General features: G+C 36.4%; 1 protein-coding gene across 7 annotated transcripts in view; it reads left to right on the top strand.

Moving 5' to 3' along the window:
- Positions 1-14,774, top strand: part of Kiaa0753 (KIAA0753 ortholog) — an 86,149-nt gene that overhangs the window by 16,629 nt on the left and 54,746 nt on the right. For 6 of the 7 annotated variants that reach the window (XM_047543026.1, XM_047543024.1, XM_047543027.1 and 3 more), the window contains 2 exons: positions 10,626-11,250; positions 13,883-13,989. The exons of the other annotated variant lie outside the window; for it this stretch is intronic. In XM_047543026.1, coding sequence (XP_047398982.1) covers positions 10,626-11,250; positions 13,883-13,989 — 732 coding nt within the window. The remainder of the gene's footprint in view (positions 1-10,625; positions 11,251-13,882; positions 13,990-14,774) is intronic. 7 annotated transcript variants of the gene reach the window in all.

Genomic DNA, 14,774 nt, shown 5'->3' with positions numbered 1-14,774 from the left:
GGAATCTTAGAGTAGTTTTGATTTGCATTTCTCTTATTACTAAAGATGGTGAACATTTTTTCATATGTTTGTTGATTGCTTGTAGATCTTCTTCTGTGAAGTGTCTGTTCATATCCTTAGCCCATTTGTTGATTGATTTATTTGTATTCTTCATGTAGAGTTTTTTGAGTTCTTTATAGATTCTGGAAATTTAGTGCTCTATCTGAAGTATGATTGGCAAAGATTTTCTCCTACTCTGTAGGCTCTCTCTTCGCATTGCTGAAAGTTTCCTTTGCTGAGAGAAAGCTATTTAGTTTGAATCTATCCCAGTTATTGATTCTTGCTTTTATTTCTTGTGCTATGGGAGTCCTGTTAAGGAAGTCTGATCCTAAGCCAACAAGGTGAAGATTTGGACCTACTTTTTCTTCTATAAGATGCAGGGTCTCTGGTCTGATTTCAAGGTCCTTGATCCATTGTGAGTTGATTTTTGTGCAGGGTGAGAGACAGGGGTTTAGTTTCATTCTGTTGCATATGGATTTCCAGTTTTCCCAGCACCATTTGTTGAAGAGGCTATCTTTTCTCCATTGCATATTTTTGGCACTTTTGTCTAGTATGAGAAAATTGTATTTATTTGGGTTTGTGTCCATGTCCTCTATTCTGTACCATTGATCTTCCTGTCTATTTTGGTGCCAATACCATGCCATTTTTGTTACTATTGCTTTGTAATATAGTTGAAGTTCTGGTATTGCGATACCCACTGTTTCATTCTTCCTGCTAAGGATTGCTTTAGCTATTCTGGGTTTCTTATTCTTCCAGATGAATTTCATGATTGCTTGCTCTATTTCTGTAAGGTACATCATTGGGATTTTAATTGGAATTGCATTGAATTTGTATAGCACTTTTGGTAGTATGGCCATTTTGACAATAGTAATTCTGCCTATCCAAGAACATGGGAGATCTTTCCATCTTCTAAGGTCTTCCTCAATTTCTTTCTTCAATGTTTTGTAGTTTTCATTGTAGAGATCTTTTACTTCTTTGGTTAGATTGATTCCCAAGTATTTTATTTTTTTTGAGGCTATTGCAAATGGGGTTGTTTTCCTCATTTCCCTTTCAGCCATTTCGTCACTTGTTTATAAAAATGCTTTAGATTTATGCGTGTTGATTTTATAGCCTGCTATTTTGCTGAATTCATTGATGAGGTCTAGAAGTTTTCTGGAGGAGGTTTTTGGATCCTCTAAATATAGAATCATGTCATCCGCAAATAGTGACAGCTTAAGTTCCTCTTTTCCTATTTGTATCCCTTTAATTTCTTTGGTCTGTCTAATTGCTCTGGCTAGAGTTTCGAGGACACTGTTGAATAGAAGTGGTGAAAGAGGACATCCCTGTCTTGTTCCTGTTTTTAAAGGGAATGCTTTCAATTTTTCTCCATTCAGAATGATGTTGGCCATGGGCTTAGCATAAATAGCCTTTACAATGTTCAGGTATGTTCCTACTGTCCCTATTTTTTTCTAGTGTTTTGAGCATGAAAGGGTGTTGTATTTTGTCGAATGCTTTTTCTGCGTCAATTGAAATAACCATATGATTCTTATCTTTAAGTCTGTTGACATGATGGATTACGTTTATTGATTTACGAATGTTATACCATCCTTGCATTCCAGGGATGAACCCCACTTGATCGTGGTGCACAATTTTCTTAATATGTTTTTGGATATGGTTTGCCAATATTTTGTTAAGGATCTTTGCATCTATATTCATCAAGGATATTGGTCTAAAACTTTTTTTCCTTGATGTGTCTTTTCCTGGTTTGGATATGAGGATGATATTAGCTTCATAGACTGAATTCGGTAGGGTACGCTACTTTTCTATTTCCTGGAATACTTTGAGAAGTATTGGAATGAGTTCTTCTTTGAAGGTCTTATAGAACTCGGCTGAGAATCTGTCTGGTCCTGGGCTTTTCTTGGATGGTAGATTTTTAATGGCTTCTTTTATTTCATTACTTGATATTGATCTGTTTAAATTGTGTATGTCCTCCTGGTTCAGTTTGGGAGGAGCATATGTCTCTAGAAATTTGTCAATGTTTTCGGTAGATTCTATTTTGTTGGAATACAGATTTTCAAAGTAGCTTCTCATTATGTTCTGTAGCTCAGTGGTGTCTGATATTTCCTTTTTCATCATGAATTTTAGTAATTTGAGTTTTCTCTCTCCTTCTCTTTATTAGTGTGGCTAAGGGTTTGTCTATTTTGTTTGCTTTCTCAAAGAACCAACTTTTTGTTTTGTCAATTTTCTGAATTGTTTCTTTTGTTTCAATTTCATTGATTTCAACTCTGATTTTAATTATTTCCTGTCTTCTACTCCTTTTGCTGTTTTTCTGTTCTTCTTTTTCTAGGGCTTTGAGCTGTAATGTTAGGTCATTTAGTTGTTGACTTTTCATTCTTTTCTGGAATGCGCTCCATGCAATGAATTTTCCTCTTAGTACCGCTTTCATAGTGTCCCAGAGATTTTGATATGTTGTATCGTCATTCTCATTGAGCTCTAAGAATTTTTTTATCTCCTCCCTGATGTTTTGTGTTATCCATATTTCATTCAGTAGCATATTATTTAGTCTCCAGGTGTTGGAGTAATTTCTGTTTTTTATTTTGTCATTGATTTCTATTCTCAGTCCATTATGATCTGATAGAACACAAGGCAGTATCTCTATTTTTTTGCATTTCCTAAGGGCTGCTTTGTGGCATAACATATGGTCTATTTTTAAGAAGGTTCCATGTGCTGCTGAGAAGAAAGTGAATCCGCTCGTTGATGGATGGAATATTCTATATATGTCTATTAAGTCTAGGTTATTGATTGTGTTATTGAGTTCTATGGTTTCTTTGGTTGGATTTTGTTGGGAAGATGTATCTAGTGGTGACAGTGGTGCATTAAAGTCACCCAGAATTATTGTGTTGTGGTCTATGTGACTCCTGAAATTGAGAAGGATTTGTTTGATGTACAGGGATGCACCATTGTTTGGGGCATAAATATTTACTATCGTTATGTCTTCCTGATTTATGGTTCCCTTAAGCAGTATGAAATGTCCTTCTTTATCCCTTCTGACTAATTTTGGCTTGAAGTCCACTTTATCTGATATAAGGATGGAAACCACCGCTTTTTTACTGAGTCCATGTGCGTGATAGGTTTTTTCCCATCCTTTCACCTTTAGTCTGTGGATGTCTTTTTCTATGAGATGAGTCTCTTGCAGGCAGCATATTGTTGGGTCTTTCTTTTTAATCCATTCTGCCAGTCTATGTCTTTTGATTGATGAGTTTAGGCCATTAATGTTCAGGGTTATTATTGAGATATGATTTGTATTCCCAGTCATTTGTCTTATTTTTGTTTTTTAAGTTGGCTTGGTTTCTCCTTTGAGTGGTTTTTCTGTAAGGTAGTTCCTCCCTTTGCTGACCTACATTGTTGTTTTCCATTTCCTCCTCATGGAATATTTTGTTGAGAACATTCTGTAGTTCAGGTTTTCTATTTGTAAATTCTTTTAACTTTTGTTTATCATGGAAGTATTTTATTTCATCTTCAAATCTGAAGGTTAGTTTTGCTGGGTATAGGATTCTTGGTTGGCAACCATGTTCTTTCAGAGCTTGAAATATGTTGGCCCAGGCCCTTCTAGCTTTTAGAGTCTGGGTTGAGAAGTCGGCTGCTATCCGTATTGGTCTCCCCCTATATGTAATCTGATGCTTTTCTCTCGTGGCCTTCAAAATCCTATCTTTATTTTGAATGTTAGGCATTTTCATTATAATGTGCCTTGGTGTGGATCTGTTGTGATTTTGTGCATTTGGTGTTCTGTAAGCCTCTTGTATTTGATTTTCCATTTCATTCTTCAGGTTTGGGAAATTTTCTGATATTATTTCATTGAATAGGTTGTTCATTCCTTTGGTTTGAATCTCTGTGCCTTCCTCAATCCCAATAATTCTTAAATTTGGTCTTTTCATGATGTCCCATAGTTCTTGGAGATTCTGTTCATGATTTCTTACCATCTTCTCTGTTTGGGTAACTTTATTTTCAAGATTAAATATTTTGTCTTCATTGTCTGAGGTTCTGTCTTCCAAGTGGTCTAGTCTTTTGGTGATGTTTTCCATTGAGTTTTTTTTTTTTGGTTTATTTTTTCTTTCATTTCAAGGATTTCCGTTTGGTTTTTTTTGAGAATCTCTATATCTTTGTTAAAATGATCTTTTGCTTCCTGCAGGTGCTCTTTCAGCTTATTGGTATTATCATTCATTGCCTGCATTTGTTCTCTTATCTCATCCTTTGCTTCGCGAATCATCTTAATCATGTATAATCTGAAGTCCTTTTCTGACATTTCTTCTACCATCCTGTCATGGGATTCTATTAATATAGAATCTAGATTTGTTTGGATCATTTTCTTCCCTTCATGTTGTTCAGGTATCTTCCCCTCTAGCAGTGCAGATCTGGGGTATTGCAGATTTCCCCCTATAGACTTATAGTGGTCCTATAGGTTTCCAAAATCCTTTCTTTAAGGGGAGATCAATATTAGCAGTGCCCAATTCAGACACTATGCAGTCCTAGACCAAATAGCCCCTATGAGGACAGTAACAAAATTGTCATAATAAACAGAATGAGTTCAAATATTATCTTCGGTAAAACAAACAGGTTTGCAATAAGGTCTGCAGTTTCTAATGGAGGACAAAGAGGATGCAGAGGGATGTAGAATGTGGCTGTTAATGGGATAAGAAAAGAATATACAGACGTTCTAGAAAATAGAAAGGGTGAGAGTGTAATCAAAAGAAATCAGATGTTAGCATGTAAAAAAGGGAGAAAGAGACTCTGAGGGAACAGGTAAACAGAAGGAAAAGAGAGCAAGAAAAGTAAAGAAATAAAAACATAAATTTTTCCAATAAGGAGAAAATAGAAAATCTACAGTATAACAGTCATATAGTAATGAAACCTCCCAGTGTTCAGTAGCCTGATGCATGAGAGGTACCTGACAATGAGCTTCAAGCCTCCAGCAGGCGTCTCAGGATGGGTTTTGCCCCACCTAAAGATCAGAGCCACGGCTTCCAGGATTATCCAAGATGGCCACTTTGGCTTCGAAATGCATTGGCAAATGGGGAGCTGCAGCTCAGGGTGTGTACATGGTCAGCTGGAGGTCCTGGAGGAGCGATGCGGTTGGTCAGGCAGGGGTCCTGGAGGTCCGGTGTGTTTGGTGTGGTTGTGGGATCCTGGAGGCCAGGTGCAATCAGTTGGTCTGGGGTCCCGGTGATAAGGCGCAGTCACTTGGTCTGGGGGTCCTGGCACCAGGGAGCAGTCAGTCGATGTGAGGGCCCCAGAGGCAGGGAGTGATTGGTTGGGCTGAGGGGTCCTGGAAACGGGGCTCAGTCAGTCCAGCCAGGGGTCCTACAGGCCCTGGCTGTTGTCACAAAATGGCGGCAGCCACGTGTAATCAAACCTGCAGGTACTGTAACAGTGAACTTCCAGGCAACAGCAGGCAGCTGGTGCTCCACTGGCGGTCGGCGATCAGATTGCTGACTGTTGTGAGACGATCAGGAGGTGAACCTTTGCGTTGGGTGATGGAAAGGTGTAAGGCAGGCGATGAACAGGGGAGAGGCAGGCAAATGGCGGATGATAGACACCTGACAGTGAGTAATCTGCACTCAAAAAAGGCGTAGATATGCTGGCAGACTGCAGGTCATCACAGCAGACAAATGGGGTACACACCAGGGGATCGATAAGCAGCAAAAACTGCCTCACTGAGAAACAGATATCCTCTGCTGGAAACCGGAGTTACGGAGCGACAAGGAACACAGCCTCCCTCTAGTCCGCCATCTTGGATCTCCTATAAGGTTTCTTTGACTTAGTGTGTAGTCACCTTTTTGTCTCTGTGACCAAAATATCAGAAAAGAATGGTTTAGAGGAGGAAAAATTAAATTTGGACCTTCCTCTATATTTATTAGATGAATTGCTGCTATAAAGAAGAGTTTTCCCTTCTCTTCCTATTTATTTATTTCAATGTAGACTCTTAGATCATTACTTTATTGAGTTGATAATCTTTTATGGTCATTAATTTGATGTGCAAATATTTATTTCAATTTTCAAATGGTCTCTGATTAGGTCAGTGAGAATCACATCAAACATAGTGATGGACATAGTGCCATCAATCTTCGACTGCTTTATGGTATAAGAACGTATTCTAGGTTCAGCTTGTTTATTTCCCATCCCAACCCTAAAATCAGCCATTTATCTACAGAGCTTTGCCCTTTGGTAGAAAATGTAATTTAACAAACAGTACTGGAATAGATAACATTCATTGATCCTGGAGTGTCAGTTTTTCTAGGTTCTCTCAGAGGATAGAACTAGGAAATGGAATATATAGTTTTGTGTTTGTGCACATACATATACATTCACATGCAGACTTATCTCAGTACATCTGTATCTCTTTCTCCCCCTCTCTCTGTCTCCTTTCTTTATATCTTTTCCTTTTTCCCTCCTTCCTTTTCTTTGTGTGTCTGTCTGCCTGTCTCTCATGAGAAATCATGAGTTCACACAGATACCTTCTGATTCCAATGCAGTACTGCATTATTTGTAACTCCCTTGTTCTATAGTGTAATACCTGGCCATCTTTATCCACAAAATATTTATTTAATTGCTTAATCCTAGAGACTATAAAAAGTGATTTCAGAATTGTAGTACATGCCTCTGAAAAAAATGAAGCCTACTAATTGATTTTAATATTTGTTTAGAGTGCTTTTTGTCTTTAGCCTGAGGGTGTATAGTCCAAACACTATGTTCAAAAGTTACTTGGGTTACCTTTTTTTACCCTCACTTTTATAGTGTAGTTGTTTTTATTTGAAATTCAATCTGGTTCATTGGTTTCTTTTAATATTCATTTTTAGGACTTTGCTCCATCCTTATGGTTTTTGTGTGTTTTCTTCTTTCCTTCGTTCCTCCGTTCATTTCTTCTTTCTTTCCTGTCTTCATTATATGTGAAATATGATCATGGTTGCAAATACACCTGTACAAAAAGATATCTTCAGAAGTGTTATCCTCCACATATTTCTTCTTTTCATCCAGTTCTCACACATACCTTGTAGATATCTAATCTCATCAGAGATAGATTTTTTTTTCCTGTATTTCTTTGCACACAAATAATCAGATGCATATATATTTTCTCATGTTTCCTTCTTTTCTTACATATATTTGCAATATACTACAGATACTTTTTGTACTTTGTTGCTTTCTCTAAATTATATATCCCAAAAATTTCTCCACATCAGTTCATAGAGATCTTTCTCTTTTTTTTTTCACATCCCACAGTAACTCCATTGTATGGCTATACCAGAGTTTTTTCCGTTACTCTCCTACATTGGCATTTAGATTGGTTCCAATAATTTGCATTTACAAAAAATACAGTAATGAGCAAGTCTTCGAATATATATTTTGAGAGTTGTGTGTACAGGGTAAGTTCCTAGAAGTGAGACTGCTGGATGGTGGATGAGTACTGCCAAATTCCCCCTTACAGGGTGTGCCAGTTTGTTGTCAGTCAGCACTCTATGATGGTGTCTGTCCAACAACCTCACCAACAACATTTAGTATTATGCTTTTAATTTTTGCTAATCTTTTGGGAGATAAATGGTATTTTAGTATACTTCTAATTGTGTTTTATGAGGTTGAACATTCATCCATTTAAGGAACATGTTTATATCTTTTTTGTTGTTGATCAGTAAGTTGCTGTTTTTTCCATTTTCATTTGAGTTTTGATCATTTTGTTTCTCTCTTTTTTTTTTTAATTTTTTTTTTTTATTTTGGCAATACTGGAGGTTGAACCCAGGAGTACCCTACCACTGAGTTATATCCCCAGCCCTTTTTTATTTTTTAATTTTGAGACAGGGTCTCTCTAAGTTGTCCAGATTAACCTTGAACATGTTACCCTCCTACCTCAACCTCCCTAGTATGCACAGTTGCATCTGGTATGTCACCTTGATTTTTTAAGATTTATTTGTTTACAGGGAACATTTTGTGTTTGCACATATTTTTCTTCTAGCTTTTTAGCTCTTTTGACTTTATGATTTGTTTGTTTTAAATCAGGCAGAAATTTTAAATAATCTTTTTGTTGTTTAAATGTGATCAAATTTATCATTCTTCTATTGAATATTTTGAGTCACAGTTAAAGACTTTCCATACACCTACATTTGAAAGGAATTCATCCTTTTTTTTTTTTCTAGTACTTATATCAAATTCCTGAGATATTTTGATATTTTTACTTTTAGAGGAAAGGCTTTCCCCAAGTAATGCTGTAAGTCTCAAATATTGTTCATGCTCATTGGGCCCTCCTATAATCCCAGCAGCTTGGGAGGCTGAGGCAGGAGGATTGCAAGTTCAAAGCCAGCCTCAGCAACTTAGCAAGGTGCTAATTAACTCAGTGAGACCCTGTCTCTAAATAAAATATAAAAAAGGACTGGGGATTTGGCTCAGTTATTAAGTTCCCCTCGGTTCAATCCCTGGTACCAAAAAACAAAAACAAAAAAAAACCCTCTAAAACTGCATTTTCCCCCGGCCTTCACCCTGTAGGTGTCAATTCTAATAAAATTGTATTCTTAAGTCTAGCATTTAAAATATATATTGTTCATCAATCTGTGCCCCTTTCAGATGGTTCTTTTTTTTTGTTATGTAGTGAGATTTTTTTCACTATTTTTTCCTCAAAAATACTTTCTAAAGTTTTATCACAGTGGGTTGTTTTAAATTGACTGTTCACATATTATTATAGAAACACAACTTAAAAATAAAAAGCATTATAGGACAGTGGTCACTGAGTTCAGAGGCATAGATTCTCCTATTATTTTTGACAGGTCCACCTAAGTACCTTTTAAAATTTAAAGCAATAAAATTGTTTATTTCCTTTAGCCTGGTAAACTTAGAGCAAATCATTTATCCTAAGAAAATAATTTAAAAGAAGAAAAAGCTAAATATGTGGAGATGTTGGTTGTTAATGTTTCTATTAGTGGAAAAACTGGCACAATCTAAGTTTAATAGTAAGATTAGAGTTAGACCTAGTGAGAAAAGGCCATTGTTTGACTTTTTGAAAATGTAATCATGAGAAAAAATTCTTAAAACTGTAGGAATATGGAAACATACGTAACAAAACTTGTGTTATGATGAAAACTAATGAAAACTTCAGTTTATTTTAGACTAGGTAAGTGGACTTTTAATGTTTTTATTTGTTCCAGTTAGTTATACATGACAGTAGAATGCATTTATGCACTTTAATATATTATACATAACTGGGGTACAATTTCTCCTTTTTCTGATTTTACATGCTGTAGAATCACAACGGTCATGCAGTCATAGGTAGATAAGGTAATAATGTCTGTTTCATTCTAGTATCCTTCCTATCCCCATATCCCCTCCCCTCCCATCACTCCCCTCTACCTAATCTAAAGTAACTCCATTCTTCCTTAGTGCCCCGCCACATTGTGAATTAGCATCTGCATATCAAAGAAAACATTTGGCCTTTGGTTTTTTTGGGATTGACTTATTTGCCTTAGTGTGCCATAATTTCATTCTTCTTTAAGGCTGAGTAATATTCCATTGTGTATATGTACCACATTTTCTTTATCTGTTCATCTGTTGAAGGACACCTACGTTGGTTACATAGTTTAGCTATTATAAATCGAGCTGCTATAAATGTTGACGTGGCCGTGTCCCTGTAGTATGCTGATTTTAAGTCCTTTGGGTATAAACTGAGTAGGGTAACCGGGTCAAATGGTGGTTCCATTCCAAGTTTTCTGAGGAATCTCCATACTACTTTCCATAGTGGTCTCACCAGTTTGTAGTTTTACCAGCAAACGCTATGAGTATACCTTTTTCCCCACATCCTCACCAACATTTATTGTTGCCTCTGTTCCTGTTGTCATTGCCATTCTGACTAGAGTGAGATGAAATCTTAGAGTAGTTGTTTCTTTTTTTTTTTTTGGTGCATGGTAGGCAAGCACTCTACCAACTGAGCTATATCCCCAGTCCTTAGAGAAGTTTTGATTTGCATTTCTGTAATTGCTAGAGATGTACATTTTTTCATATATTTGTTGATCGATTGTACTTCTTCTGTGAAGTGTCTGTTCAGCTCCTTAAAGCATTATAAGTGGGCTTTTTAAAGCAAGATGTACTTAGGTGTAAGGTAAAATATATTTATAACCACAGGGTGAAAAATTTCCAGAAAGGCCTGAAGAAATATCATCAAATGACTGTGTGATCATGTGGTATGTCTTTGGGGTAGTTATAATGGATTATATTGATCACTTGCTGCACCTTGACATTTTGAAACAGGACAAAAATCCTTAACTCTGGGAGTTGAGGATTTTACTGGTTACCACTGTAATCTTTCTGGATGGAGTTTAGAGGAGGATCCCAATATGATGTTAGTAAGTGGAAGGATAGTGCCATAGGACTGAATGATGGAGGATAGAACCACAACCATGTGTTGAACTAAAGGTATGTGAGAGTGGCTGTTTGTTTAAGTGTAATGGAAAAAATATCTTTTCACACAAATAATCTTGTGGGTGAAATATTAGACGCTTGATTATATATACATATATCAGTTCAGCAATATGTTATTTTTCTAACATGTGCTTAATTTTGTTTACTTTTTAAAGAACCAGCTGCAGTTTAATAGAAATGTTCCTCCACATTCAAGCAACTTGGCAATCCAATATTCTTGCCCACATGCAATTAGAATTGAAAAACTGAAGCACTCGTACAATGAATCATATCATGGTAAAGATGCAGATTTTAGAGTTGGTCCTGACCTGAGCAGTTCTGTTTCATTTTCCGTCATATCAGAAGAGAGACTTAGCTATGCTGTCCACCTAGCCAGAAGAGATGTGAAGCGAAGACAATTTGAAGAACACATAAAAGAACATCATCTCAAAAGTCAACCCCAAAGCACTCAGAAATGTGGACATACTAAATGTAAAATATCTGATCACAAGGTAGAGAGGAAAAGCTCAAAGGGTCAAGAATTCTGTCAGTGCAGCCACCAGCCATCCAAAGTAGGAATTTCCAGCTCAGGTGCCAAGGTGTATGTGTACACATCTCATCCAGGACGTTCAGATCTTACCTTGCCAAATTCACCACCCACCCGTGATCCAGGCCTTCAACCACAACCCAGGATAGGTGACCACAAAAACTTATGTGAACAGAAAAGTCTGCTAGAAGTTCAGCGACTCCAGAAAGAATTGAGCAGTTGTATCCATAAAATTGAAGAGGTAACTAAAAAAGGTGAGAAAAATTAGATCCTTCTCTTTGATGAGATGCCACAAGTACGGGATAGTTCAGATACATTCATTTGAGGCCCCCATGCCCTTTACCAAGTTCCACTACCTCCTGTCTTTTGGTTGGTTCCCTAGGGCATAAGCGTTCATAAGTTTTATTGGTGTCTTCTTTCTCTGAAGAGTTTGCCCTGACTTCCACTGTAGACCACACTTGATTACTGATGCCCCAGCCAAAGTTAGGGTTTCTACTGTCTGGACCTAAGGTCTTCTGACACCTGAGTACAAATTATCCTATAATATTTTTCTTACTTATCCAGAAGTCCTTCTGGCAAAATTTTTAAAAGTGACTTTAACAAGAGCATAATATGCATATTGTAGATAAAACCAGTTCCTACTTGGGCAGTGATGAGATGGGTACACACCAGTGACAAGGAAGTTGTGAATATTTGTTAAAAATATCTCAACAGGGTGGAAAAGGAGTATAATGATCATTTACTGTTTTTTGCAGTTGTCTAGAAATCTCAGTATTCTTGCATTTCCCTGGGGAGTAGAGGATTGGTTTCATGTGAAGAATTTTGGGTTACTGCTGCTAACAAAGTAGAAAATCAAGCCCAACTTTTAGACTGCAAGGAGTAAGGAGTTTAGAATTGAAAAGGAACTATTATGCTAGGATGGTACATAGTCTGGAATTGTATTTTGCATATTTAAATTTAACTGCTATGTGCATATGCATGTTATATAATGAATTTAAGATACTTTAGAAAATAACTATTGATTGAAATAAGATAAAACTCCATACCTGCGTATATTGTGACCTAAGAAAAATAAGGAAAGGAAAAAGATTTACTAGGAATGAGTTACAAATTTATTTCTGAGCTTCTTAGGAGCCAGCTACAGAGGGTACTGTAATCAGTTGCAGAATTTAGGATTTAAAACAAAAAAAACAGTTGTATGAGATTGTGTAACAGCTTTCACACACTGTGGCCAAAAAGAAGTTTCCCCTGTAAAGTATGTTATGTAATATCATGAGGAATTCAGAATTCCAACAGAAATGCTCTGACTGTGTCTTCTTATAATATTTCCCCAGTGTCAGTTTATGGCATGACCACATACCTCATACCACATACCTTAGAAGCCATGCAAGGGAACAAAGCCATGAGACCCTCTTTTGTGATCTGATTTATTAACACAGGGGGACCTTTAGACTGGAGCTTCCCAGACATTGTGGGGAAGAACTGGATTGATTTATCTTATTTACCTATTTAAAATTTCAGTCTATCACTAATCAATACTTTGTAAGCTATAATAAAAATGTCACAACCATGGCAATTGCTATAAAGATGTATAAATGCATACTTTCAACTTCTGCGTTTACCATGTGGACTAATGATAGTTTGCAATGACCCCTAGCTGCATACCACCCTTTCAGTAGCCCTGAAACAGCCATTTGTACTTCCCAGGTGCTGCTTTGTAGACTGGTTGCATTAGAATCATCTACAAAGTGAGCGATTAAAAACCCCTGCCTTAGTCAATTGCTATTTATAGTCTTAATATATGAATATAGATTTTTCTCCCCACTGTGCAGCATAAACAAGAGAGAGAAATAATTTGGCTTATAGGCCCCTAAGAAACTCTGTCTGTATGTACAACTCCTCACTTCCAATTTTGCATTCTTCTAAATAGCTTTACTCTTTTCCTTGTTTGACTTTTTAATGAGTAAATTATTTAAAAATTGAACTAATAAAATACTCTTATAGTAATAAAAATATTGCTTTTATCTGACTATATTGAACTTTTATAAAAAATATTTATTTATATATTTGAAAACCACAGACTGGAAAGAATGGATAGACTGCATCTTCCTCAGGCAGTCTTCCAGAAACAATTTCTTTGAACCAGTCTTTTAAAACTATGGAGCACCAATATGTACAAGTGTATGCTTTCTGACAAATATGAAGGCGAGACATTTACATGATTTTAGCACTTTCTATGTGTGTTAGAGAAAGGATTTCTCACTTGGAATCAAGATAAGAACATGTAAAAATAATCTTGCTAACATAAAAATAGTCCAATAAAGAGTTTTTTGGGAAAAAATAGCATAACAGATTTTGTCTCAACATAAAAATTTTATAAATAGTAAGAAATGCTTCGCTGTGAGCTATCTGGGGATTTGGTTCAGGGAATTCCAGCATGGATGGGAGCTTGTCCCTGTCTTCATGTTCCTTCCACCTCTCAGCCAGTATACAGGTACACTCACTCATTCCTGCTTGCTTGCTTCCTTTCTATATTGGGGATTGAACCCAGGGCCTCACTCATGCTACTCAAATGCTCTTATCACTGAGCTCCATCCCCAGCCCTTTTATTTATTTATTTTATTTAGAGAGAGGATATTACTTAGTTGCTGAGGCTGGCCTTTAATTTTTGATCTTAAGTAGCTGGGATTTCAAGCATGTGCCACAACACCTGGCTCATTTCTAGTTTCTCAACTGATGAAAAATGAATTTTCTATTATGATAGCCTCATTTTTTTTTTCTTAATAGAACTAGAGAGCTTCAACCTTATTACCTCTTTAAATAAGTGAGGTTTCTATAAATTTCTTTATATGGTTTATAATCCTCTTTGGGGGAAAATATTTCCAGATAGATTAGAAGAAGCATTGGATCCAGATGAAGAGCGGCGAATCCGTGTCAGGAGACAGGAACAAGCTGTTCGTTGTGCACGAATGCTTTATGTCCTCCAGCAGCAGGTATGAAAGCCCAGGGAGAAGCAGGCTAGCAGCCTGTGTTTCTTTCTTAGAGAGTTTCCATTTTCTTTTTGTCTCAGAAAGATTAACATCACAGTACGCTACATGAATTCTAATAGATTTGTGAGGCTTAATTTTCTGACCACATGAACAAGTAATTCTCATCCCCTTTGTCATCTGCCTTTCTTTGTGTGTGTGTATATTATGTGTGTATGGCCAAGCTCCTTAAACAGTGGCTCGTGACTTTTTGAGGCTGTAGTCTCCTGAGAATGTATTAAGGACCATTTATTTCCTCTGGGGGGAAAAAATGCTTTACATTACACAGTACATATTTTTTATATGAAAGCAGGTGGATCAGTTATTCTGAAACCCCTGGTCCCCATGTATGAACCCTCATCTTAAAGGAAAGGGACCATCTTTGATTTGCCATTTGTCTCAGGTTATAATACACTAAAAATTTAGTAGGTAACAAATAATTTTTTTTCCTTTTTTCTTTTTACAGGCTGCATTTTGATTCATTGTATACAAATGGGGGTAATAAATAATTTGATTCTTCTTTATTAAACTATAAAGAATCAAGACCTTGTTAAATATTATTTTTCAGGACACATTTAGTGGCTGATATCTGTTATCTATATTCTTTACATTGTGATGGATTTTTTAAAATATGTACTTTTGTTTTATGTATTATTATGTCTAAATTATTAATATATGTTTTATTTATTTATTTCTGGTCACTGAAATCACAAGTTGGTCTTAGCAAGCTTGAACCAAAAACTGTACTTCTT

The sequence above is a fragment of the Sciurus carolinensis genome, chromosome 3 (assembly GCF_902686445.1).
Source record: "Sciurus carolinensis chromosome 3, mSciCar1.2, whole genome shotgun sequence".
NCBI classification, from domain to species: Eukaryota; Metazoa; Chordata; class Mammalia; order Rodentia; family Sciuridae; genus Sciurus; species Sciurus carolinensis.
This window is presented reverse-complemented; position numbering and strand designations above follow the sequence as displayed.